The 27,255-nt window shown below is 39.0% G+C and overlaps 1 protein-coding gene across 1 annotated transcript; it reads left to right on the top strand.

The window, feature by feature from the left end:
- Positions 1-12,983: 12,983 nt before the first annotated feature.
- TSEN54 (tRNA splicing endonuclease subunit 54) lies at positions 12,984-26,616 on the top strand. Its single transcript, XM_026701983.2, has 11 exons — positions 12,984-13,074; positions 15,145-15,309; positions 16,414-16,477; positions 17,225-17,308; positions 19,107-19,205; positions 20,628-20,680; positions 20,964-21,059; positions 21,837-22,459; positions 23,324-23,384; positions 25,053-25,169; positions 25,560-26,616. Exons 1-11 carry the CDS (start codon positions 13,034-13,036, stop codon positions 25,708-25,710), a joined length of 1,554 nt encoding a protein of 517 aa, XP_026557768.2. The 5' UTR covers positions 12,984-13,033; the 3' UTR covers positions 25,711-26,616.
- The last annotated feature ends 639 nt before the right edge of the window (positions 26,617-27,255 follow it).

Raw genomic sequence — 27,255 nt, 5'->3', positions numbered from 1 at the left:
TTTTCAGGAGCTCTTGAAGTTGAGCAATTTTTATTCTGGTTGTAAAATAGTGTGGCTCCAGAAAAGAACCTAACACGATCTTCCTTTTTAAAAATTATTTTGAATTTCTTCAACCCTCATTCTGGAAACTTTGTTCCTTTTCCCAGAACCATTTTTGAACTCCCATGTTTTGTGTGTGTGTGTGTGTGTGTGTGTGTGTGTGTTTGTGCGTGCATGTGTGTGTGTTGCTTTGTAGAGAGCTGTGTTCGAACATTAAAGAGAAATGTTGAGGTAAAATATCCTCCAGTCAAGTACATGTATGATGCTCTTCTCTTCTTATCTCTTCTCTTTTTCTTTCTTTTTCTTTTTCTTTTTCTTTTCCTTTTCTTTCCTTTTCTTGCAGGATCATTGGCACATGACTTGAGTTGAATTCTGGCAAAACTAGTTCTCATAACCTAAGTATGATTTTGAGTAATATTTAAGGAAGAAGGACATTATCTCCAAGAAGGCCAGTTTCACAAGAAAATCCTATATTCAAAATAAGTTCCATTGAGTTCAGAGAGTCCTGCTCTCGTTTTGTGCCATTTTAAAGGCTGAATCTTAAAAAAAAAACAAATAGAGCAAAATCTTCTTATTAAAATGTATAGGGCAAATGTGCACGAATAGGAACAAGGGGTGGGCATATGTTTTCATTATGGTATAGTTTTTGAATCCTTGAGGGCATTTGCATGTGCATTCTCTGATAAGGTTTGCAAGCCATAATAGTAACAGCACTTAGACTTATATACCACTCCACATTGCTTTATAGCACTCTCTGTGCTATAAATGTCAGTGTATTGTGCTCCCTAACAAACTGGGTCCTCATTTTACCCACCTTGGAAGGATGGAAGGATGAGTCATCCGTGAGCCCATAAGATCTGAACTCCTGGCTATAGGCAGAGTTTGCCTGTAATACTACATTTTAACCACTGCGCCACCATGGCTCCTGCAGTTTGGTTGTTTGCCAATTAGTACATTCCAAGATTTCAATTTTTTTAAATAATCCCTGATTGGACAAGACTGACTGCATACAGGTAATCGTCAACTTACAACTATTTGTTTAGTGACCGATCAAAGTTATAATGGTATTGAAAAAAGTGGCTTATGACCATTTTTCACACTTATGACCCTTGTAGCATGTCAAAATTCAGGAGCTTGACAATTAGCATGTATTTATGAGAGTTGCAGGATCCCAGGCCAATGATCACCACTTGCAACCTCACCAGCTGCCTTCCAACAAACAGGAGTCAATGAAGAAAGCCAGATTTCTACTTAAGGACTGCATCATTTTCTTAACAACTGCAATGATTCTCTTAACAACTTTGGCAAAAATAAGATCACAAAAACTCACTTAACAATTGCCTTGTTTAGCAACAGAAATTTTGGGCTCAATAGTGGTTCTGAATCAAAGACTACCTGTACATGTTAGGTGAACATAGACAATAAGTTCCACCAATTTCAACGTGCAATAAACTCTCATAGGAAAAGATCTGGAACCATGATCTTCCTTTCTGTGGCTATTGTGAGAGCCACCCAGTGGTGCAGTAATACATTGCATCTGTATTCCATTTATAAGATGTCCAAAATGACCAGTTTTGATTCTCTTTAAAGAAGAAATAGGCAGAAAACCCAAGCAAAAGGTAATTCTGTCCATTCGGTGAAAAAAAATGGGAACGATCCAATTCACATGTTATGCCTAAACCCTGGTTCATCTGACTATGATCCATGGAATAAACCACTAATGCCTGGGGCTGCACAATACATTAAGCCACTGCTTAGCAAACTGTCTTTGTTTTAGAAAAATGTATGAACTAAGCCAACACATTCCCCCTCCCCTTTTAGATTCACTCATTCGCAAGCATTTTTCCCCCTGTGCTCTTTGCTCTGATGAGAAGCATTTTACTAGTTTACAATGCCACTTTCTCTCCCCACTCCCCTTCCTTAGTCATGTGAAATGTACTTTCCACACCTTTTAAAACAAAAAAAAAAGCTTCACACAAATACAGAATGTGCTTCACAAAAAAGCATGGAAGCATTGGCATTCATCTTTCCTGTCATTCCCCTATCCTAATTTCCTGTAGATGAAAAGCAAGATTGTTAGCTGGTCTCTTTAAGGGAGAAACATTGTTATCTGTATTGGCTTTATTGATACTGAAGGTTATTGCTAGGCAGGTATTGAAACATTTGATTAAGGGGGAAAAAAAACCATTCATTTCTCAAGCAAAGAGACTTGTCAATGAATTAGAAAGTTGTAAGACAAGACTCTACAAAGATCTGGGATGTGGACTTTTCAAGCACCACTACGCAGAACTATCCTGTATCATTGAAATGGTTTAAATTAAGAAGCTGACTCATCTAAGCTGTAATACATATAACATGAGCAATAAAAAGCTAATTCTACAAAAGAGCTGACAGGATAGGGATAATTATCAGTTGTTTTTGTTTTTAAGTAAAGTTCCCTGGGGAAAACATGAGTCTATTAATACCTCTTCTGTCTAATACATTTTATTAAAAGGCATGAGCTTTCATGAACTGTGGCTGATTTTATCAGATTGAGATGCAGTTCATGAAAGTGTTGGAAGTTAAAACCAAACCTTTCATAGGAAAATGAAATATTTTAGGATATACTAAAAAGGCAGAATATTTCCCCAAAAAAGAGAAGTAGAAACTCAGAAGCTGAAACTCACATCAGAGAGGCAGAAGCTCACCCCCACCTTTGTTGATGGACAGGCCACTAAGGCCTGGGCCAGACTATTCTACATAACAAAGCCCCTCTACCATCTCACCACATGGCCTGGGAAGATTGCATCAGCCAGCATTCAGGTGAAGCCATGTGGTCCAGGCAAAGTCTACAAAGGTAGCTAAGACCCCCGCCCCTGGGAGCCTGACAGCCAATGGGATACATTTCTTACACAGGAACAGGAAACACTAAGATGGGGACAAACAGAGGGTATAAAACTAAGGGTTCCTCAGCATCTTGCCCCCTTTCTCCCTCCACCCAACACCTTGAAGCATGTGATCGTCCTTTTCACTTTGGAGCTCCAAGCCATGTGGTCTTGTCCAATATTAAACCATCTTTCCAAACAGCCTCCATTTTTCCAGTGTCTTTTTTCCCAATTGAAACTGAACCCAGAAGGATAATTCTTCCAACAAAAGCTTAGGCCTTTAATAACATTTATTTGACAGAAAAGATGCAACCAGATTCCTGTTTTTGTTTGTCTGTTTGGCTACCATAGACCAACATGGCTCTTTTCCTACCATGGGGAAAATAGGAATGTAGAAAGCCAACTGGGTCAAAAATACTGTACAATGTTCATTGCTGTGTAGTGATGGCAGGAAGGATTTCAAGGCAGAGGTGAGGGCATATTTTTTACCAAACACCCTTCCATATGGATAGCTGTGTTGAAAGAAATATCCTTCTGGGTTCAGTTCCAAGTGGGGAAAAAGACACCGGAAATATGGAGGCTGCATAGAAAGTTTAATGGTGGACAGGACCACATGGCTTGAAGCTCCAGAGAAGGGCGATCACATGCTTCAAGGTGAGAAGAGATCAAGAAAAAAGAACTGAGGTGCTGAGAGTGTCTGGATTTTACACCCTCTGTTGGGATTTGAATTGGAGCTTGTATTCTTATCGGTTGTCAGACTCCCAGGGGCAACTCTGTAGGCTGTCCTGAATTCCAGGCTTGGTCTAGCCTTGCTGGGTGATTGTGCTCTTAAAAGGGCTTTTGGCAATTGCCATAGCTTTACTTGGAGTTCCTTGTTATGTAAAGTATTCTGGCCCAGGCCTTAATGGCCCACCCATTAACAAAGGTGGGGGTGAGATTCTGCTTCTGAGGTGAGTTTCTGCTTCTTGAGCTTCTACTCTTTTTAGGGAAAATATTCTGCCTTTTTAATTTTTCCTAGGCTATTTCAATTTTCTAGAAGAGGGGTGGGTGCTAACTTCCTACAGCTGCTTGGGAGCAATGGTTTGCTTTCATTTTTATTTTTTGCAAAATCAAAATATATAATTCTTTGTGTGTGTGATGTGTATATATGCACAAACATGCTATGTGCATAGTCATGTACACCAACATAAATACATACTACTTTCAGGTTTTCAGCAGAAATATTTTCTTTCTTTTTTATATATCAGTAAATTATTTTACTTTTCCTGTATCTTGCAATAGGAAACCTGGCATCTAACAACAGAAATTGAGTCAATTTTTTATGCTGCATTGATCAATAGGCATTTGGGGAAATGGATAGCAACAGCAGGATGCATTTGATTGGTGATGTTCTCACTTCCTTCAGCATCTTTCACCCAAAGGAATGATGAAATATGGTAATATATAGAAGATTAGTTACAACTGCACCAATACAATTTAGCATAATTAAAATTACTTTGATGCAATTTTAGCAGAGTACAACACTACAATACCAGAGGTGGTATTCAGCAGGTTCTGACCAGTTCTGGAGAACTGGTACTGGAAATTTTGAGTAGTTCAGAGAACCAGTAGCAGAAATTTTGAGTAGTTTGGAAAACTAGCAAATACCACCTCTGACTGGCCCCACCCCCATCTATTGTCTGCTTCCCTAGTCCCTGCTGATCAGCTGGGTCTTCTTTTGTTACCTTGCACAGGAGAATGGAGCTGGAAACCAGGTTAGTGTGGAGTGGGGAAAGAATGGGGATTTTGCAGTATCCTTCCCCTGCCATGCCCACCAAGCCATGCCCACAGAACCTGTAAAAAATTTTAGTAAATTTTTTTGAATCCCATCACAATTCCAACTGATTACATTTATGCCCAATTCTGATTCTTTGCTTTAAAAAAAGATTCAAAAGGAATTGTGTTCCACAAAGAATTGCAATGAGGTTAATCAAGTTCAAATCCCAGATCATCCTCCCAAATCTTTTAACACTGTCAAGAGAACCTATTGTATTTAATAAAACATAACATTAAGAAAAATCCCTTGTATTAACTGAAGTAAACAATAACATTGTTCAAATGTTCTTAGTAGTTCTAAGTGAAAGGGCAAGAGTTTTCTAAAACACAATTACTTTTCACGGAGTAAAATTCAGTCATTCTATACTGTATTTGCTGAATTTTAAATACTCATTGAGCATAAGCAGAGAAATAAATTTACCCACTTATTGGAAAGGGACAGTGGCAAGTTATAGTCAAATAATTGATATTCCAAAGAACCTTCATATAGCAGACAGAAATATAAAAAATATATAATTTTAGTCATTTATAGAGTTATGGGGAACTGGAAGTCACAATACCTAAATGAAACCAAACTTATCCGAACTACATAGAATATACTTTGTTGAACTAGGGCTGACAGGAGTCTGATGGGACCAGCTACTTTGCCATCCCAGAATGGGTGTTGAGTCTGGAAACATCCTTCAAGAAGTTTACATTATAATTTTGATTGCAAATTGTGCGTAATTATGGTTTCGCATAACCTGCAACTGTAGTTGTAGGTTCCAGTGGCTATTATGTTTGCTCTTTTCTTAATCTCCTTCCCCCCTACATTTTTATTTAAAATTTACATAGGACCAAGTCATGGTTTTTTGTGCTTACAGATTTGAGGTTTATTTTTGAAGATTTGCAAGATTTGGTTAACGTAGCCTAACAATAAAGAGATAGTACACCTGGTTGTGCTTCCTGTTTGGGCTCCTCGCAGGGCTAACAATATGCTAACGATTCCTTTCCTTTTCCTCTTCTTACTCCAACAATAACCTGTCTTTCTTTGAGACAGGTTGAGTGAGCTCCCACTGGATCACAACATACTCTTTCCCTACCAAACAAAATGGAGGCAATTGCAACTTGCAAAAAGCTCTGGTCTGTAGTTGCTGGAAAAGACTTTGATAAAGAGCAAACAGGGAGCTGTGGGTACACACACCAGTGTCCTGTGACTGAGCCAATCTTCTCTGGGACCCTCTCAGAGCAGGAGAATGAAATAAGTGAGGAAGAAACAATCCAGCTGAGTAGAACTTACTCTACAAAATTATTTGAATGTTAAGACTAATAAGTACAGAACTGATTCTACTACAGGTAGCCCTCAACTTTATGACCACAATTGAGCCCAAAATTTATGTTGCTAAGTGAGAAATTTATTAAGCGAGTTTTGCCCCATTTTACGGCTTTTCTTACCACATTTGTTAAGCGAATCTCTGCTGTTCTTAACTTAGTAGCATGGTTGTTAAGTGAATCTGGTTTCCTCATTGCCTTTGTTTGTCAGGTCACAAAAGGAGATCACGTGACCCTGGGACACTGCAAACTGTCATAAATGGGAGTTACTTGTCAAGCATCCATATGTAAATCATGTGACTCTGGGGATGTTGCAACGGTCATAAGTCACTTTTTTTCAGTGCTACTGTAAGTGCAAATGGTCATTAAATGAACTGTTGTAAGTCGATGACTACCTGTACTGTATTTCTGGAAAAAAATAAAATAAGGCAAGTGTCTGCCTTTGTGCTTAAAAATATACCAGTTACTCAACGTGGAGGCAAGCCTTCAATCACTGGAAACAGGATTTTACAGTATAGGTAGCAAAGGGGGAAAGTTGGCAATAGAGAAGATCATGCTAGGGCAGCCATTACGTTGAGTGTTGTAAATGCAAACAGGTCCTAATTGGTTTCCATGGCACCCAGTGTATGGAGGGGGGGGAGGAGAGTGCGCGATTGCTCCTGGCAGGCGACCCACCAACCGACCGGCGGGGTTGCCAAGATGAAGTGAACCTACTTCAGGACTCCCAGGAAGAAGTTGCCCACTTATGCCATGAGCCCCGTCCGTGCCCTGTCAGGATGTTCGGGGGAGCGGAATGGCACCCTGTGCTCACGCGAATCCTGACTGTACAACATTTTGTGCCCTCGAGCAGAAGTGAACGAATCGATCGCAGACACACTTTGTTCTCCACGGCCGCGCGTTTTTCGTAGGACTGGTTTTTCTTTTGTTTTAGCACTCCAAGTCCCGGCCCCTCACTTTTGAAACAGATGGCTCCTAGTAATCGTAAAACGATGACTTTTATTTGACTCTGATCCACTAGAGACGAGGCGGACAAAATTGTGTCCAGCGCGAGAAGACCGCCTAGGTATCTGGGGTGGGTAGCTGAAAAAGGCAAGAAGGTGTGATGCAACAGCGCAGATGAAGCCTGGCTCCATTTTATGGACATTGTGATACACATAAAAAAAATCAGTGAAGCTTCAGTCAGATGGCCTGACTTTCTTTTTATCTTTTTCAGTTGACACACACACACACACACACTCCTTGTGTGTCCAATCACACTTGGCCAATAAGAATTCTATTCTATATATAAATGGATGGGCATAAAAAGCCTATGCTAATTTATGTAAAAACAAATTTAGTAACATTAACAAAGTCTGAAATAGATGCCTTGTTTTCAAGAGTTTTGGGTAGATTTCTCATTGCCAAGGTGATCCATCTGCCAGCAGGGTGCTCTTTTCCAGATTAAAGGGCTAGTCTCCTGTGTGCCTTTCTGATGCCTTATAAGCTTTAAATTAGGGCAGAAAGATCTTGAAACTAAATATAATATAGAACAAAAGCCACCTTTAGATAACTTGGTGTGGATTCTTAACCATAAAGATTCAAAAGTCTAAAACATGCATTGAGCCATCATTAAAAGCTCTGCCCTTTTATACTTGTGTCACGGTTGCCAAAGATGAAACTGGCAGTGTGTGTGTGTGTGTGCATAGTGAAGTTTCATTACAACATGCTTTTGTTACTTCTGGGTCCTCATACTGCAGATACCTAAGCTTGGATACGTGTAGGAATGCTAAATGCTAAAAACTGGAAACATAGACGCAAGGCTCTCCCATCTATTCATTATCTTCAGATATTAATTATGAATCCCATCATATATTAAAATAAAGGCATTTCACTGTATATATCAAAATTCATGCCTTCCAATTCCATATTTAGTTGATATGTGCTATCCACCCTTTGTACAAATACATATGTGTATAGGGTCCTGCAGGACATGCAACAAATCTTATTGGACTGACCTTTTCCCCTCCTCACATGAAGGAACATACAATTCCTTTGCCTGGCCATCCCATACATAACAAATCAAGGTATGATCCATGTTCTTATTTAGTAGATGGGATAGAACTCTACAGAAGGGAATTGGCCTTCTAAGGTAATCCAGACAGGAAGCATGCCCAGAAAAACTAATTCTACTTTATTGTAAGGTTACATTAAAAAAAAACACCCTTGCAACTCTGAAAGTACATTTCTCCCCCATTCCCTTTACATCCCAAGAAACTCAGAGTTTCTAGAGTACATTTCTCAGAAACCTTCTGAGATGTTTGCCATGCCTACATACTTTCTGTAAGCTAAGTTGCCTCTTATCCAACTGGTCACCTGGCTGTTGCTTTTGTCTCTTGTGTCATTCCCCACCCTACATACCATTATATAGAATGAAAAAAGAGTGTACTTGATTGGGTTAATCATGCTACTCTAGATATCTTCTATGAAGGAAAATGAAAATTGAAGTGCACAAAAGGCAACACAAACTACCATAGGCCTTTAATTGACAGAGGTGAATAAAAGTGTGTGTAATATGATGAGAGGGGTATAATGTGATCCACTGAGGATTAGAAAATTATCTATAGCACAAAGAAAATAAGATGACGTTTTTCTCATACGCGTAAATATCAAAGCACCGAGAATTAGGTAATAAACTTAAAAATGTGGATTGAGGATCAATTAGGGCTCTCGTAATTTACCAAGTTCCCCAGCCCCAAATTTCTTTGAGTTACAATATTTGCATCATGAAGTATCTATATGAACAGAAAATGCAATGGAACTAGAATGTTTCATTTCAATACCTTCAAATACGAAAATGGGTAGAAAATATCACAATCCACCTACAGCAATATTATACAAAATAGGATTAAGACTTGTAGGGGTGTTAAGCAAACCATCAGGAAATGCTGCTTCAGCCTATTTTTTTTATTTCTCAGACTTAAAGCTAAGCATCATTGTACAATGTCATCCTTGACTTATGACCACAATAGAGCTCAACATTTCTGTTGCTTAGTGAGATAAGTTGAGATAAGTGAGAAATTAGTTTTGCCCCATTTTTACAACTTTTCTTGCACAGTTGTTTAGTGAATCATTGCTGTTCTTAAGTTAGTAACATGGCTGTTAAGTGAACTTAGCTTCCACATTGACTTCGCTTCATAAATAGGAACCAATTGCCAAGCCTCTCAATTTTGATCACGCAACCATGGGGTTGCCGCAACAGTCATAAGTGTGAAAAACAAGTATAACAAAAACAGTTATAAGTCATTTGTTTCAGTGTGGTTGTAACTTTGAATGGTCATTAAACAAACTATTGTAAGTTGAGGACTACCTAGATTGGGTATCATCTTTTTAGAATCCTTGATGTGTCCAGATACTAGGAATGCATTTTTTTCCTATACCTGTCAAGGAGTTAAAAGAAACCAGTGTGGTGAAGTGATTAAAGGCATCAGGTATAAAAACTGGGAGGCCCTGAATTTTAGTCCACCTTTGGCACAAAGCCAACTGGTGACTGTGAGCTACAGGAAGGAGGCAATGCAAAATTTTCACCAAGAAAAGGGGGCTTGTTCAGAAATTAAAAACTGACTTGAAGTCACACACACAAAAAAGCAATGTTTTTCCATTTCCATCTGTGTCCTAATTAGGGCACCCTCAATGTCAGGCTTTTTTTACACTTCTTCAGTGAGTTAAGTTTATTTGCCAAATTATACTATATCCCAAAAGAACGTTATCAGCTTTTCAAGTCTGGGTTTAATAGAAATAGTAACAAAAGGAGGTCAAAGGAGAACAAATTCACTGCTGTTCCAGTTAATCAATTCTGAGATTATGCTTTGAAAACCAGCCAAAAGCACCTGAAAGGAAGAATGAAAACATTCATATAGGTCAACTCTGCTTTCTGGATTCCCCCTACTGAAAACTGTCAAGAACCTTTTCCTTCAAATGAAAAGCAGCTTCTCACTCATGGCTATTGTTGATCATCTTATGTTTACAGCCCTCAAAATGTACAAATAAAGTGAATGATTTACTCCCAAATGGGTTGTCCCTGCCTACACAGTGAAGATCCACATTTCTTTCGCTTTTTTTTTTTCATGAGCCACAAGCAGAGAGAGAATTCAGTGGTCACACCTGAACTAAGCCTTTCTTTTCCTTTTAAGTTGGGTGGAAACCTCTATCTCCCCCGCACCTCTGCCGCATTTGAGGCACAAGTAAATGAAAAGAAGTATCCACTACCTTCCCATCTAGCTTCGCTTTCAGTTCTAAGATCTCAGAGGCAAATTCAATTACTTTGATATCACTTTGAAACAAGAATGTTTTTTTAGGCAATCTACAGTTATTCTCAAACTGTCTTAAATTCACAAAAAATTGACTAGGAATTACCAAATGTGTATAAAAGGGAAGTCTTCTTGAGTACAAGAAGCAGCATAGAAGGTTAATTATGTAGGACAGTGTCCACTCTACAGACATTCAAGCCAAAGTCTGAATGATGGAAACAAAGTCTGTGGATGAGGAAACACGTGGTCAGAGCTTATATTCAAACCATTGAAATTAATTCCTGAAGATAGCTTGCCTAAATTAGAAGTACGTATGAAATAAAGCTGAGAATTATTACAGGATTTAATTCCTTAATAAATCTGAGAGAATTATTATTTATGTGATTCATCCATAACTGATATCCACTAACTCTTCTTTTTCACCCTGGTCTTTGCATTCCTTGAAGTTTAATTTACAGGGAATATCTTCTCAGATATTCTTATTCTTCTATTCTTATTCTATGAATTGATAGAAACAACTATCTGCCTCGGATAAATTAAACAGTGATTATTTATTTCTGTTGAATTAAAGTAAAGTAAATCTTCATTTTATGTCAAGATTCTTTTACAGGTACCAGATAGTTATAGCTACTGTTACAAATGTAACACGTAGAACAAAAGGTGAAAAGCCTTAGGATGACTAACATGTCAAATCAACTTGCATGAACTTGGATAACTGACAAGAATACAGCTATCATTAACAGGTATAAAAATAATTTGCATAGTAACTTACTATTTGCTTTACATATATATTATATTCAGCTTATGAGTAGGGTTAAGAGATTACTTTAAAACACAATTTTTTAAGGGAATCTCCAGTTATTCTGTTTTTAAATTTACAAAAAATTGACTAGGAATTCTTCTAACACACATGGACAGAGTTTTCATTTAGTCTAGGTTGAGATCCTCATGCAGTTAAAAAAAAGTTGATGGCCACAACTGTGTGATCAAAGGTCTGCTCTGTTTTTACATGTGATGCATTTTTTAAAAGGGCATATTTGCTACTGTGCTATCTTGACTTTCTGACCTCTACCTGCAGACAGCACATGGTTTGAACATTTATAACTCTACTGGGTTTGGTTTCACTTCTTCAAATTTCAAATAAATTATTCCAGAGTCATTCTACAGTGTATTTGGGCCAGAACTAGAGCAAAAATACATTGAATTAAACCACATTCCATGCCATGGCTAAAAGTGAGAACTATATTTAGAAATGGATACTACATTTAGAAATGGGCAGGCTTTCAAGATTGTTATTATATCTACAACAATTTCCTAATAGAGTTTATTAATTTAAGCTTAGCAAAAAATGCTCTTTGGCCTGTTCTTTTCCAATCCAGAAAATTCTCTCTAAATCCCCAAGGATTCATAAGGCACCCGGGTCAGACTCTTCTCTGGGTGACTGGGTCTTTCCTCTCTGTGATGAAAGTGATAAGTTAATAAGAGATAAGAGTAATGTTGCTTTTGTTGGGAGTGGGGAGTTGAGCCCATGAACATATCCAGAATCTGGAGAGCATACTGTACTGAAGTTCAAGTAACAAAGTGACTTCTTTGGAAACAATATGTTCATAACATATTCCATGCTAGGTGTGACCAGTTCCAAAGTATCCTTAATACTTTATAAAAGTCTGCAAACATCTAGATGACTTCTGGATTAAAAAAAAAAACCCATACACACACAGAGGAAAAACATAGTCTTAATTACCATCTAGTGGTCATCTGGATTTTTGCATATCTGTGAACCCTGAAGAACAGCAACTTACCTGAAAGCAACCAGATGACACCTCACCTTCTCTTCTGCTTTCTCCTGAGTTCTTTTTACCATCAGTTCTCCATTGTGTATGGAGACAAAAAATATACCAGACACATCCATTGATCACTTTTAGTTTTCTAAATATATTTGAGGGGAGCCATTAATTGTTGTCAGGAAATTCCTCCTTAGTTCTAGATTGGATCTCTCCTTGATTAGTTTCCATCCATTGCTTCTTGTCAATCTCAAATATTGGAACACTGCTATCATGTCACACCCCTAGTCCTTCTTTTCTATATTCTGTATTCTCATACCCAGCTCAAATGAAAGCTCCAAATTATTCTCCAAAGCACCAGAGGGCAGGACAAGAAATAATGGTTAGAGTCTAATGAAAGAAAGAAGCAATCTGGAATTAAGGAGAAACTTTCTAACAGTGAGGACAATTAAGCAGTGGAACACCTTGCCTTCAGATATCGTAGGCGCTTCATCACTGAAGGTTTTTAAGAAGAGGCTAGACAATCACTTGTCTGAAATGGTATAGGTTCCCCTGCTTGAGGAGGGGTTGGACTAGAAGACCTCCAAGGTCCCTGCCAGCTCTATTCTATTCTAAATTCTCCTCCGTATCTGTGTGATGGATGGCACTTCTTCCTTTGTGTGCCTCTACTATTCTGTGCTTAACATTTGACTGGATGAATGGAGGAACGGGAATTCCACCTGAAACAGAATTTGGATTAGAAACTTAGTTATCCCGCTGGTAGCGCCCGGTCGGCATTCTTCTCCGAGACGACGAATTGTTTACAACCGCGTCGAGCGTTCGGCCCTTCTGAGCCGCGGGGCTCGGAAGCTTCATCCATACGGCACTAGGACCCAGCGGGTAAGGCGGGCAAGAGCGGAAGTTCGAAGAAGTGGCTGCGAACTGGCACCTCACCATGGAGGCCGAAGAACCTCCGGGCGGACGTCGCTTACTCAGGTATCTGCAAGGGAGGGGCGGCGCGGGGATGAGGGAGATTAAAGGAGCTGCCACCCTTCCCGGGGGTGGGGAATGGGGAGCGGGAGAGAAGGCCGGAAGTATCGGAAGGACGGGCGTTTATATTTCTCCCTCCTGCGCCTTTGCTACGTGCGGCTTGTCCCCGGGCCGTTCTGACATCCGCCAGCCAGGAGTTTTGCCCAAGGGAGCCGCGATTGCACACGCGATCGATGCAGGAGCAGTGGTTTCAACCAAGCAGGGAGGAAGTAAGAGTCTGCGTCCTCACGCTACGCCACCTGCTTTTCAGTGGGTCGTGCGCACCCATTTGGGTTGCTCAGCTAGTCCCGCCCTCCCTAGAAATGACTTCAATTGTGTAGGGGTCGTTTCTCTTCTCTCAGCAGAGATCACCTATTTGGAGTAATTGCAATAGTCTGGCGTTCGCGAAGAGAAGAGAATAAGACATTGCAGGAAGAGAGATAGGCAAAGTAGCAGGTAATCTCAGGAGCTAAAAGAGCAACGCCAGAGCATATGTGCATTTTAAGAGTATATATGATAAAAATGGAAAGAAACCAGAAAGCATCACAATGCCGTCTTCGGTCTGATCTAAGTATGGTATATAAAATCATAGATTGCAATGACTTACCTGTCAATGAATATTTCAGCTTCAACCATTACAACACAAGAGCAAACAATAGATACAAACTCAAGGTTAACCGCACCAAACTTGATTGCAGGAAATACGACTTCAGCAACAGAGTGGTCAGTGTCTGGAATACTCTACCTGACTGTGGTTTCTTCCCCAAACCCCCAAAACTTTAACCTTAGACTGTCTACTATTGACCTCACCCCTTTCCTAAGAGGTCTGTAGGGGGCGTGCATAAGCGCACCAACGTGCCTACCGTCCCTGTCCTATTGTTTCTTTTTATTTTTCTTATATGTATCCATTTCATGTATTCATAACTAAGTTTATACTTATACCTATTATCTTGTAAGTAATTGACAAATCAAAATAAATAAATAAAAAATAAATAAAAATAAAACAAAGAATAGAAGAGAAATAGAATTTTTTTCATGACCACTTCTTTCTTTGTGGCTTGTTGTGAAATGAATTAAACTAAAATTATTTTAAAAAGTAAATCACTATTAAGGAAGGTAAATATAGGTTTACAACAGTTTGTAATTAGTGACCATTCAAAGTTACATCACTGAAAAAAGTGACATGACTATTTTTCACACTTAAAACCATTGTAGCATCCCCATGGTCATGTGATTTACATTCGGTTGCTTAACAAATAACTCACATTTATGACGGTTGTAGGGTCCAGGAGTTATGTTTTGAGTCGTGCCTTGTGATCCTCTGACAAGCAAAGTATGGGGAAACCAGATTCAGTTAACGACAGCGTTACTAATTTTAACAACTTCAGGGATTCACTTAACAATGTGGCACATAAAGTGTAAAATGGGGCAAAACTTATGTAACAAATTTCTCACTTAACAACATAAATTTTGGGCTCAATTGTTCATAAGTTGAGGACTATCTGCAAAAAGAGAGTTTGAGGATTTCCAAAGGTATTTCACTAAAATAAGCAAAAGAGCTGTGTTTTTTGTGGGGGGGGGTACATTTTGGCTAAAAGGGTATACATGCAAACTGGAGGTGATGTAGGCTCTAACAGGTTCTTGAAAGGATATAAGTTTTAAGCTTTTCTTTTAGAGAAAAGATTAGAAGTATGTATGCCAGCATTTGTCCACCTGGACAATTTTAAGCATGGTAGCTGGGGAATTCTGGGAGTTGAAGTCCTCATGTTTTAAATTTGCCAAGATGAAGAAACACTAGGTGTACACTTACAATGTACAAATAAATTATCTTCATACTAAAATCTGGTGTTATTTGTGGAAGTTGAATAATAGGATATTTAGTTGCTGGAATTGGCTGTTGATAGGGAATAGTGAATAAATAGATTCATGGTCTGATCTGCCACCATTTAGCATATTTGAAAAATCTATTATAGAGAAATTGAATATTTAAGTGATCATCCTTACCTTCTCTCCACCCCAATTCCTCCCCTCATGAAGTCCCTCAGAACTGCTGGCAGCTCGAACACGTGATCACAAGATCCCCCAGCGCTCACTTGGTCAGAAAGATTTCATTCCTGATGGATCAGAAGAACAAGAAACCAAGCTACATCAATGTCGGAAAGAACATTGGGAACTTCTGGAGGAAGAACGTGTTGTGCGGCTGTATGTATGAATTATGCCTAGAACTAAAAATTAAAATGTTTTGTCTAGTATGTTTTTAGATTTTCCAGTTTTACACTAGGGAGTCTCTTAGCAGGAAAGGAAAAAACTTTTCTCGATCCAGCAAATTGGAGAGTTTCAGGCAGTTCCCAAATACACAGTTCTTGGCTAAATAATGGAGAAGGCAGTTGCTTCACAATTTGAGGTACATATAGAGTCTGGACATTTGAATCAGGTTTTTAAATTGCAATAGAGCACTGACTGCTTTTGTTATCTTGTTGGATGATCTGCATAAAAAGAGGGAAGAGGAATGCTGGTTACATTAGATACTTTTGACATTATTAGCCGTAATATCCTTTGTGATTGACATTATTGGCCACAGTAACGGTTGCCTTTTTCCAAAAGTTCTTGTACTGGTTGGGATGAGGTGCTTTTTCAGTGTGGTTACTCCTTTTCTAGTAGCTGACAAGCTCTGGGCAAAGCTCTAAGCAGGACTGCCAGCAGGATAGACAGTAGCTTGTGGTCCTCTTACCAGCTCAAAATAGCAGCCAATATCATGCCTCCACTTCCCCTCTATATGCCATTTGCCATCACTTTTCCTCCTGCACCCCTCTCCACTCTGCCTTAGCATTTGTTCTTGTAAGCCAAGGGCCTGAGGTGGAGAGATGCTGCCTCTGGACGTCAGCACATCCTTGAAAACACCAGGGAGTGGCTCAATTATCACAGGCAGCTGCAACACTGGCTTAGATGCTTGTGAGTAAAGTGAATGTATGACGGCATGAGGAATGTGGGGGTGGGAAGCTTTTCAGCCTGGCTACAGAGGCTCTTCCAAAGCACAGAAAGCAACCCCAACTTTACTCTCTCACAATAGGTTAACTTATTTAAAATCCTAGGGACAAGAGTAAGTGCTCTATGATCCAGACACCACAAATTATTTCTTCCTAGATCTGTGTCTTTTCTGTTAGCTGTTCTGTGCTGGTAGAAAATGGCTTTGGGTGTCAATAATCTTCTTTGTTGTATATGCATAGTAATTCTGGAGCTACTATTTTAAGAAGATGTAAATCTTCTGCTTTCTGCTAAAATTAATTTTTTAAATTTCCTTTATAGGGGAAATTTGGTGAAGGCAGAGTGGAAGCCCCAGGAAGGTATTGTGGAACTGAAATCACCTGCAGTAAGTTTTACTACCGTATCTTATATGATGTTATTCCTACGCTCTTAAATAACTTACTATTATCAGCTTCTATCTCAGAGCAGCACATACCAGTAACCAGAGGCTTCTTTCAGATCAGAGCCAGATGTAGTAGAGTTGATTTCAGTTTTTCATATTATGACATTGCCACTGAATAATGTGTGTCCTCTCTCTTTCATCAAATTGCTGAAAATAAAAACTGTATTTGCAATGTTTGAGTTGCAGCTGTGGCATTGTTTATACTGGAACCAGCTATGATTCTTGGAAGATGATGTGGGTAAAGAAGCTATGGGTTGAGCAAATGAAATCTGTGCACTCTTGATTTCTTTCCTGTCCCCCATAGTTGTCTAAAAGACAGCTGTTTTGAAAATTAAGACAACAAAGATATTGAATACTTATTGTCTCACCTCCAGTAATTCAATCCCTGAACTTGGGAGAACTGGACATCAGGCTAACTTCTCTCTCTCTCTCACACACACAATAGGGTGCATTGGGAGACCAAGAATTCTGGGGTTTTATGTTCCCCAATTGTAATTCAAGCCTTTGGCACAAGGATGAAATTCCCTTCTTCAGTACAGTTTTAATTCACATAACGATGGTCCAACTGAATCATGAAGGGAAAGACTCCTAGAATTCTCCAACAAGCCTGGGCTTATTTTGTTCTTTTTGAAATGTTAATAGAAATTGGGATTGATCCCCTGAATTAACAATGTTTGTTGTTGCCATCAGGGGAAATTCTGGCACACCATGGGTTTTACACAACATGGAAAGCAGTGCCTGCTTCCAGAAGAAGCCTTGTATCTCCTAGAATGTGTAAGTAAATCACATCCACAAGCTGATGAAGCAGTTTTGGGTAGCTAAGCATCTCCCCTGTTTGTTTGTTTTTGTCTTTACACACGGTTCCAAATTTTACCTCAGAATAATCATGTAAATTAAGAAAGAAAGTTGCCTAACTATTTGGAAAACAGGATTAGGAGGTAGGGATGCTAGAGTGACTACAGCCATATAATACTTTTTCAAGAGTTAAGGAAGAAATCTGCTTAGGGGAGTTGGCTCTCTTTCTTAACCTCCTACTAATGGGAACATCTGAAATGAGAGTATAGCCACACTGCTAAGAATGGTTGCAATCTCCATAGGATTGAGAATCCTGCACAATCAGGATTACACATAAAATCTTCTGAATAAATGCCACATCTTCATGTCAGTCCCTTCTTATGGACATGCAAGGTGGGATGAGCAGACTCACAGGAAATGTTCCCATCTCCCATTCCTTGATATTGCAACACTAGTTTCTTCTGCAGAAAGCACATCTGTTTGAAACATATAGATGTACATGACTTTATAAATACCAGTGTACAGTTCTTGGAATTGGGTATCATCAAAACGGCTGCAGTATTCTCATTGCAATTGTTCTATTTACAGAATTTGCCCCAAGCGGCTCATTCTGTGGGTCTGTGTGATCATACTGTAAAACCAAGTCTTGTATCTTGAGATTACAGGTTAGCAACCACTCATTCAGCAATTGCAATCAAAGCACTGAACAAGTGGTACTTAATAACCAATCCCCAGAGTTGTGGCTGTCATAGCATCCATGTGATCACTTGATTGCAATTAAGGCCCATGATAACTGACTCACATGTGCGATGGTTGCAACATCCCATGGTCATATGATCACTATTTGCAACCTTGCCTACTGGCTTTCCAAAAGTAAAGTCAATTTGGAAGTGTGGGTAAGGTTGCAAGTTGTTCTTGCTCACATTGCTTTTTCTCCCGAGAAGCCATGCTTCCCCACCCAGCTATGCTTACACTGCAGGCCATCTACCCTCTTAGCCTCACTTCAGTGGTGCGATTCAACCGGTGTAACAACCAGTTTGGTGGGTGGTGCTTTGTGCACGCACGCGCCAAACGTGCTTAGCGCACATGCCCAACATTTTAAAAAGACAATTTTCAGCTATAATACTTACCTTCTACTGCAGCCCCAGTGAGCGAAACAGCTGAGGTGCAGCAAAACTGCTCTGCCGCATGAATCAGCTGTGCTCTAAAACAAGGAAATAAAGCACAGGAAAAGGCCAGTGGCAGGTGGGCGGTGCCAAATGATCACCGGAACTACTGGTTCATCTAAATTGGTCCGAACTAGTAGAATTCCCACCCCTGCCTCACTTGCACCAGGCTACAGCATCCACATCCTGCCCATTTGAATGGCAGTGCTCTCATCTGCCTGCTGCATGGTTTGCCAGCCACCTAAGAAAAGGCTTGTCATGATCAGGAATTGCAACTTCCAGCTGTCTTGCTCATTGAGTTTGATGGAAGCTGACCAAAAGTCCTAAGTTGCAATCATTAACCCGCAATCCTCATTTAACAACAGGAATGGGGATTTCTAGGATTGCCATCGCTAAACGATGCTGTCATGATACATCACACTTCCTAATTGTATCACCTAGGGACAGAAATTCTGGCCCCAATGACCATTGTTATACAAGGAGTATCTCCACAGACATCCAAGTGATACGTGTAGCTCTTGGTGTAGTTCTTTGGATCCCAGAGAATATCTGAGGCAATCGCCACAGTGGTAGGTTTGCATAGTTGCTGAACGTTTATTTTTTTCTTACAGGGTTCCCTTCAGTTATTCTACAAAGACCTACCTTTGTCAGTCCAGGAAGCGTATGAGGAGCTGCTGTCTCCAAAGTCGGTCAGCCTACTAAAATACCAGGTGGATTTCAAAATTTGGAGTTCAACATCTGTGGAAGTAAATTTGGCAATTTAAAAGAAGCATTAAATTTCAAAGCAGGCAGTTCTGCTGTAATTATATTATCACAAATAGTTGTGCAGTTCAATTGACGTGAAAGGGCATGTGAGGATATTCCATTGAAGTTTGAGGTTAACTGTTTATAATGAATACTACTGTCCTGCTTTGTTTTCACAAGGACAATACTACTCTGCAGTATGATATCTTGATGGTATACCCTAAAAAGTAGAGTAGACTGAAAAGGGGAATCACTCATTAAAAACCTGTTTCTAGTCCTGACTTTGAAGCATTAATAACGGCCACTTACTTAAATACTTCAAGTTGCAGTCCAACCTAAATTATTGCTAAACCGTCTGAGCAAATATGGTATTAGGCCCAGAATTCAGAATTCAGGCAACTTTACCAGTTTGCCTAGGGACTTGATGGTTGAATGAAAAACATACCGTTCTTTAACTTGTTAATAATTTAAGGCATAACTTGCTAATAATTTTTCATACCTCCATCTATGCAAAGGCTAAGTTGTGCCTTTTGATTATTATATAGCATAACTTGCTAATAATTTTTCATACCTCCATCAATGCAAGTGCTAAGTTGTGCCTTTTGATTATTATATGGTCTCTTCCTCATTTTTAAGGGGTGGTTTGTTTTAAAAAGAGAGCAGATATCATTTGAAACATTTCGATGGTGTTCTTAAATTTTATTCAGCGGAGACTTCAATGTTGATTAGAATCCCAGGGGTACAAAAATCTCATTAGTTAAAATTGTGATATTTTCTGGGTGGATGGAAAAAAAACCAATGTTTATTGTGGTCAAATGTTACATTTTAATGGTTTTTATGGTTTTAAAATGTTGCATTTTAAAAATGATGCAGCATGTTAACTATCTCCGTATCATTTGTTGCTATGGAGCCCCATCACTTTTGTATTACAATTTTATATGTTTACTTGGAAGTTACTTTTTAAAGTAAAATTTCCCTCGAATGGGGCTCAATTCCTAGTAACTACCTGGATATGTCTATGTTTTTTTGGTAGCCTTATGGAAATAGTTTGCCACGGCTGCCTTCTGGTATGGATCTTGTGGCCTTAATTTTCTGTGCTTTGTGAAGGCTGCAAGTTGAACCAGTTAAATTGATTTTGTGTAGTTGACTTTAATGTATTCAAAGTTTTGTTTACATGACAAATGGCTATTTAAATGCTAACTGGGAGCATCTACAAATCCTCCTGTATGTATAATATGGGAGACGTTGTATGTATGAACCACCTACCAATAGGAAGGTGGCTTTCATGCACACACAGTTCAGGTTTAAAAAAAGTTTGATAATTGAATCTCTAAAGAATGAAGAGTCCTTTCTCATGTGAACTGCTTACATTTCATCCCTATTGTAAGGTATATAGCCACTTGAAGCGACTGGGTTACATCGTTTTGAGATTCCGTTCCAGGTAATTGTTTGACAATCATTTCCCCTCTCTCCTGGCAGTGTGTCCATTATGCATCTCTTTAACTTTGCACAGTTGCTCCCTCTTCTCCCTTCTTAATATCCCTACTTCCCAAGGTAATTGTATTTCTCTTTTGGTCTTTTGCTTCTCTGTTTGACTTTAACTGAGCAGGTGGTTAATCAGTGAAGAAAAAGGAAGAAAGGTTTGCTTTTCTAGTGTGACCTGTCACTGTTTCTGAACCGATTGTTTTGATCTTTTGGGGGTGGGGGGGATTTCTCTTTTACAGCACTGTTCCAACACCTTATGAGAGGCAGCTGAATCTGGATAGCCATTATCAAAGCAGGGAAAGAAGCAGCCACAAGAGGAGATGCTCCAGCCTTGGGTAAAATCATTTGGGTAGTGGGAGTGATGGCCTTGACAAGCTTCCCCCAGGGGGGCATGGATTTAAGCACTGAGAAATGCCTCTATTTTGTTCTTGTCTTCATATTTGTCTCTTGCTCTAACGAGTTTAAAGTTTTATTTTAAACTAGATGGAGAACAAGTAGCTCTCCAGTTATTGCTGAACATAATTTGTAGCAACCTCAGCCAACATGGCCGATAGTATGCTATACAGGTACTCCCACTACAGGCAGTCCTTAACTTACAACCAGGGGTGGGATTCAACCAGGGGTGGGATTCAACCAGGGATGGGATTTAACGGGTTTGGTAATTACATTTTGTGCGCGCATTCACGCTTCACGCGCCTCTGTAATCTACCATAAGCTGTGCTGCCTGGACAGCTGATATTGCGCAGGTGCGCAACATTTGAAAAAGCACTTTTTTACCGTTTTACTGTTTTTTACTGTTAAGAAATTAAACTATTAATAATACTTCATTAAAGTTGCATGCTGCCTCTCATTGGTTCACAACACTCAAACAAAAGCTGTCACTTAAAAAGCCCTAGTTTAATCAGGCAACTAAGGAATTGTTTGAGTATTTTATGTGTCTAGAGGTTTTTGAATGGGTTGAATTGTTGTTTGAAAAATGATTAAAAGTGGATGCGGTATAATTACTTGCATCCTTTTGAACAAATGACAGTTTATGAATAATGTGTTTGAACAATTCTCTGATAGCAAAAGATAACCTGTGCCCATCTTTTTATCCTCTTCTCTTTTATAAGATCACAAGAGAAGAAACTCAAGCTATCTGAGAAATCCCAAGAACGGTCACCTAAAAAGGCTAAGATCCATCATACTAATTCCAGTTCTACCGCATCAGATGGTTCACCTAAAGCAACAATAAAGACACCGGATCCAAAAATTGCAAATATTGAACTGGTCCCATCTTCAAGTGCCACAAGAGACTGCAGTGGAGCGCCCACTTGTGCTCAAGATTACAAAGAGACACGTAGGAAGACCTTTGGGGAAAGCCATAAGGATATCTGTGTATCCAGATGGAATTTCACCTCCATTGGTTTTCCTAACATGGGTGCTGATAGCCCTCAAGTCTTCCTGCCAGAGCCTGATAAGAGGCTCCTCCCAGAGAACGTAATAGCACGGGCAATTGATGCCAGCCATTGGCGCAGGTGGCTCAACCAGAAACAGGAGAGGTTGACCCGCAAGGAACAGAAGCAGCTGAAGTGGGAGAGCAAATACAAAATCAGTGTCAACGAGGATGCCCAAGTCCGGCGTTGCACCACCTGGCAAGAGTACAAGGCACTTCTGAGAGAGAGGAGTGGTCTGGAAGATCGCTGCATACAGACAGTTGCCCCACTTGTGAAACCAAACCAAGGACTTTCCACAGGTATTGTGGCTTCTGAAAAAGAGAGGAATGTAGAATAGAGTAGAGTAGAGTAGAGTAGAGTAGAATAGAATAGAATAGAATAGAATAGAATAGAATAGAATAGAATACCTTTATTGTCATTGCATTCCACGAATGCAATGAAATTTGAAAGCTATTCTAGCACAGTGCCCCAAACACCCCATCACAATCATACTACAGAGTCTAATAATAATAATAATAATAATAATAATAATAATAGGACCAAATCACAAATGCACTGTTTGATTCAAGACAATTACTGCCTTGGAAAAGAAACTGTTTCTCAATCCATTAGTCCTCATTTTAAGACACCTATAACACCTCCCTGATGGTAACAGTTAGAAATATGAATGTCCAGGATGAGAACTGGAGATTTTTAGTGCTCTAGAGAGGAGTCTGGTCTTCGCAATCTCTTCCAAAGAGAGTAATCAATGATTTTTTGTGCAGTGTTTATAACTCTCTGGAGCATCTTCTTATCCAGCATACCACACTGTTAAAACAGTATGCCAAAATTCTCTCGATGGTAGACCGGTAAAAAGTAACCAGCAACTTCTTACCCAAACCACTCTTTTTCAGCAACCTCAGAAAGTGCAAGCGCTGTTGGGTCTTCTTTGCAGTGGCCATAGTGTGGACCAACCAAGTAAAATTGTCAGAAATATGAGTTCCTAGAAATTTAAAACTATGAACTCTTTCCAAAGGAATGTCTGACCTTTGTTCTCTGAAGAAGGATACATGCGGCTTTGTTTAAGGTGTTTAATTTCTGAATGCCAGAATAGCTGGCTTATTGGCAGAGGCATGTTTTGTGAAGGCCCTAATCCAAGTTTCTTCTCTTTCCTTCCCTTCCAGCTGACATCCTTCAACAGATCAGTGTTTTCCAACCCTCACGCTTACTGGAGGAAGCATTTCAGTAAGTATCAAACACAGAAAATGAGCTAAATGCTTTAAATTTCTCCCAGCAATTGTAGGTATGAGCAACAGTCATATTGAGCAGGAAGCAGAACCTGCAGCCCTCTGAAACACCCTACTAGCTGGAGTGCTAACTTTTCAGGTTTAACAACTTCTGGGGGGTCATGGGTTCTTCTATAGCATATACGTGCGGATGTTTACTTCAAAAGCATTACGAATCATTAGTTTACGCTTGGAAAATGTTCTGGAGCTAATGGTTCTGCCCCTAAATTGTGTGACATCTCTCTGCTATTCATTAAAGCATCATTTTTCAGGGTTGCACAGGATCACGAAAAATCCAGCTGCTTTAATGAGTAGCAGCCCCTAAGCCCTTCTGTGCAGTGCAAATAATTCTATCCAATTTTGAAGGTGCTTTATGCAGTGCATCACAATACATCTCTTGTGTTGTAAAGTGTTAATTGTTAAATTGCAATTCTTTTAACTAAATGCAATAAAAGTAAATAAGTGTCAGATTCAAATAAGCATACTCTGCTGGTCTTAACTATAGCAGTCCAAACTTTGTATTCTCCGGATATGTTGGACTAGAATTGCCATTGTCCCCAAGCTAATAAGGAAGAAGATGAAACTGAGGAAGTCTGCTTAAATTTTTTTCAACATGTAATAGTTTCTAGGAAATCCTCCTGCCCTTAGGCTATAAGTGATGGAGATATCTGGAATCTTAAAATTTATCTCACTGAGTTTTGGTTTTTCTCTTAATGCAGATGCTTTCCAGTTTAAGGAGGCAGTTTGGTCTTTACTGTAATTACGGTAATTACATGCCTGGGAAATGAAGTTGAGCATCATGTTGCATTAGTCATTCAGTGTACCACTGGCTATCTGCCTTTTTTTTTTAGACCCTAGAACAAGCCCATGGGATCCTCTGCATTGAAAACATTTTGAGTGTTTGAGGAAAAGGGATGTAATTTTTTCCACAAATTGCTTCCACTGCTTGCTACATAATTCCACTCTGTTTTAAAATTTAATCCTGAGTCAGATATGCCATCCTGCTACTTTCCTTTCTGGCATGTTCACGTCCAGTATGGATTATCCAGCTGACTTCAAGGATCATGTTTTAATGGATGAGGACTTAAAGTAACATTTTGAGAAAGCTGACAGCTGTGGCAATTGGTTTATTATCATCAATTTTTTATGCTGCCTCAGTAAGTGACTTTAGACAGTTTGCATTTAGGGTAAAACATCTGTAAATCACTACTCAAAACAAACAAAACTGAAAGAATACATGGCATAGGGAGGCACAGGAATTAATGAATTCACCATCAAACTATCCTCAAGGAGCAAGCACCTTCATCCAATCCAATCTTAACAAAAGAATTTTTACAGGGTTGAACCAGTAATGGAAAGAGAAATATGGGGAAGTTCTGGTGAGGATTTCTTGGTATAAAAGGATAGCTTACAACCTATGCTATAGTTTTCATGTCCTTTCTGGCTTAAATAGTGAGACCTTGTGCCACTAACTTTCAGCATTAACTGTTTGGGGTTGCAAAAAGGTAGGGAGAAGGCTAATTATAATTTCTAGTAAGATTTGCTGTGCGTGAAGATTTTTTTTTCATCCCTTGTTTTGGCCATCAGAGAATTGCTAAATTTTTATACTAATGATTAACCTCTACAGATTACAGAATGATTCATCAGAGCTAAAAATAGATTTTGATGTGTATCCTGCTGATGGTGCTTCAACTTTTAAAAAGAATGATCCTGGAAAGCCTTATGTCCGGATGCACGTTCAAAGGTAATAGGTGCTTGTAATCTAATTTCAATCTGTTATATATTTTGCGCATGTGTTTACATGGCTTGTCCGGTTTGGTTTGATGGAAAAGAAAAAGAGGTAACAATTGTCCTGTTTGTGGTGAATCTGTTGTGATAGATGGCTGTTCAAACAGATTTAGGACTTCAGATCCCAGTCCATCCTGACATTAGATCCTCTGGTTATAACAATACTGGCTGTTATTGGAGTTCTTGATTTCACCAAAAAATAAATAAATAAACAGTACTCTGTTTCATTAGAACAGATATCTCCTGTCTCTTGCCCCCAAATACAGTAATACTTTTTATGATGTGACTGTTTAAAATTATTTTCAATTAGAAAAAAAAAAGTTGGATTGGTGTTTTTTTTTTCCAGTTTTGATGAGCAGGTCCCATCCCTGAAGATTGTCAAGCAACTGTCTTATCAAAGTGGAGATGTTCCAGTGGTGTTCGCTGTAGTTGACAACGGAAACCTCACTTTCTTCTCTTTTAAGGAGTTCAAATTGCCAATTGATATTTATCCCTGATATTGAGAGTACCATTTGGAAAAGCTGTTTTATAAATGGGTGTTCCGAAATAAAAGATTACTCAGGGTTTGACATTGTTCAGTAGGATATTGCCCGGAGTTCTGACTAACAGTACGGTGCTGCCAGAGGACACATATTCTATAAAGGGAGCGCCTAAAGAGAAAGAACTGTTCCAACAAAATCTGTCCTGATTAGAAATACAGTTATTTTATTCTTTTAATCCATAAGTTTTCTGTTTTTAGTTTGCTATTGCCTAAGCTAGCATTTCTGCCAATCTGGAACAGTTCACGAATTTGAGCCTAGGCAGAGTCCCAAAATATATTTCGGCATCAGCTGAATGTAAAAGTTGGAAGCTACTTTCATGAATCATCAAATAGCAAAGACAAAAATATTTTTTTTCTTAAGTAATCTTCAGTTCCAGACCCAAACATGGAACATATGAGAATAGCTGGATATTTAGATCATTTGTTACTTTTTCTACAAGAAAAGTTGGAGGCCAGAATCAATGTAATTATATCAACACTTATTGTATTTTCCATTTGCAGATCTAAGAGATTTATCTAATTTGCTTAGGATTTGGTTAGTGGAAAGTCACGATCTGTATTTGCTTTCTAACATCTCTTCTTGATGCAATTTAAGCGAGTTTATATCACCAAGTTTATTTTACATTCTTGGCTGCTGTGGGTTTTATTTTTATTTTTTTGCAGATCTTGACATTTTCTCCCTACTATGAAATTCCAAGACAGTCGAACCTTGCACTGTTATTAAGAAAAAAGGCACAATATTTTTTTTGTTTAAGTGTATCTGTCATGAGGATTTTACATAGAAATTGCAGAAAAATTGTTTTGCGTTTTCAATTGTTTCATTTTGGAAGCTAAAGCAATAAAATTATTTGTGATAACAGAATTCTAAAAGGTTTCGTGTAATATCTTTTCTTGGCAAAATGATGTATGCAATATATGCATAGAAATATATATTTGTAAATATTTATGGTGGTTATAATCTCTCCCAGTCCCAGAGGAGCAACGAATATGAACATTTAAAAAATATGCATCACCCAAAGAGCAAAACTATTCAGCTCAGCTGGAACTAAAGGCTCATTGAAACACATCTTTGAGCTGTTTCTGAAAAATGGGAGTTGCACATACTTCTGGCAGGAGAGTATTTTTCAGAGATTGAGGGTTATCAGAGAAGAATCATGTCTTGGGTACTTTGTTTAAGCAGACCCTCTGGACCAAACACTGAATTGCTCTGGCAAGGTGTTATGTAATCTATTTAAGTTCTGCACTGTAGACCTTTAAATAAACAACCAGCATTTTGAATTTAACTGGCAATCTTGGTGACCAATGCAATGAATTTATAAGTATAATTCTATATTGCTGGAATTGTCCCACTAAGAGTCCACCTGCTGCATATTGTGCCAGCCAGAGTTGCTGTGTCTCCTTCAAAGGAAATTCCATGCAGAATTGAAAGTACAGTCATCCAGTTGGGTGGTGATCAGCATGGGTTACTGATACAGGGCATTATGTACCCTGAGACTTTCTT

Source organism: Pseudonaja textilis, chromosome 2 (genome assembly GCF_049901715.1).
Source record: "Pseudonaja textilis isolate UNSWEBS1 chromosome 2, rPseTex1.2, whole genome shotgun sequence".
In the NCBI taxonomy this organism is placed as follows: Eukaryota; Metazoa; Chordata; class Lepidosauria; order Squamata; family Elapidae; genus Pseudonaja; species Pseudonaja textilis.
This window is presented reverse-complemented; position numbering and strand designations above follow the sequence as displayed.

Excerpts from the sequence above, each read along its gene's own strand:
- TSEN54 (XM_026701983.2), top strand. The coding sequence starts at position 13,034 with ATGGAGGCCGAAGAACCTCCGGGCGGACGTCGCTTACTCAG. Across the intron at positions 19,206-20,627 it reads TCAGCCTACTAAAATACCAG|GTATATAGCCACTTGAAGCG; the intron begins GTGGATTTCAAA and ends CCCTATTGTAAG. Across the intron at positions 22,460-23,323 it reads AAACCAAGGACTTTCCACAG|CTGACATCCTTCAACAGATC; the intron begins GTATTGTGGCTT and ends CTTCCCTTCCAG.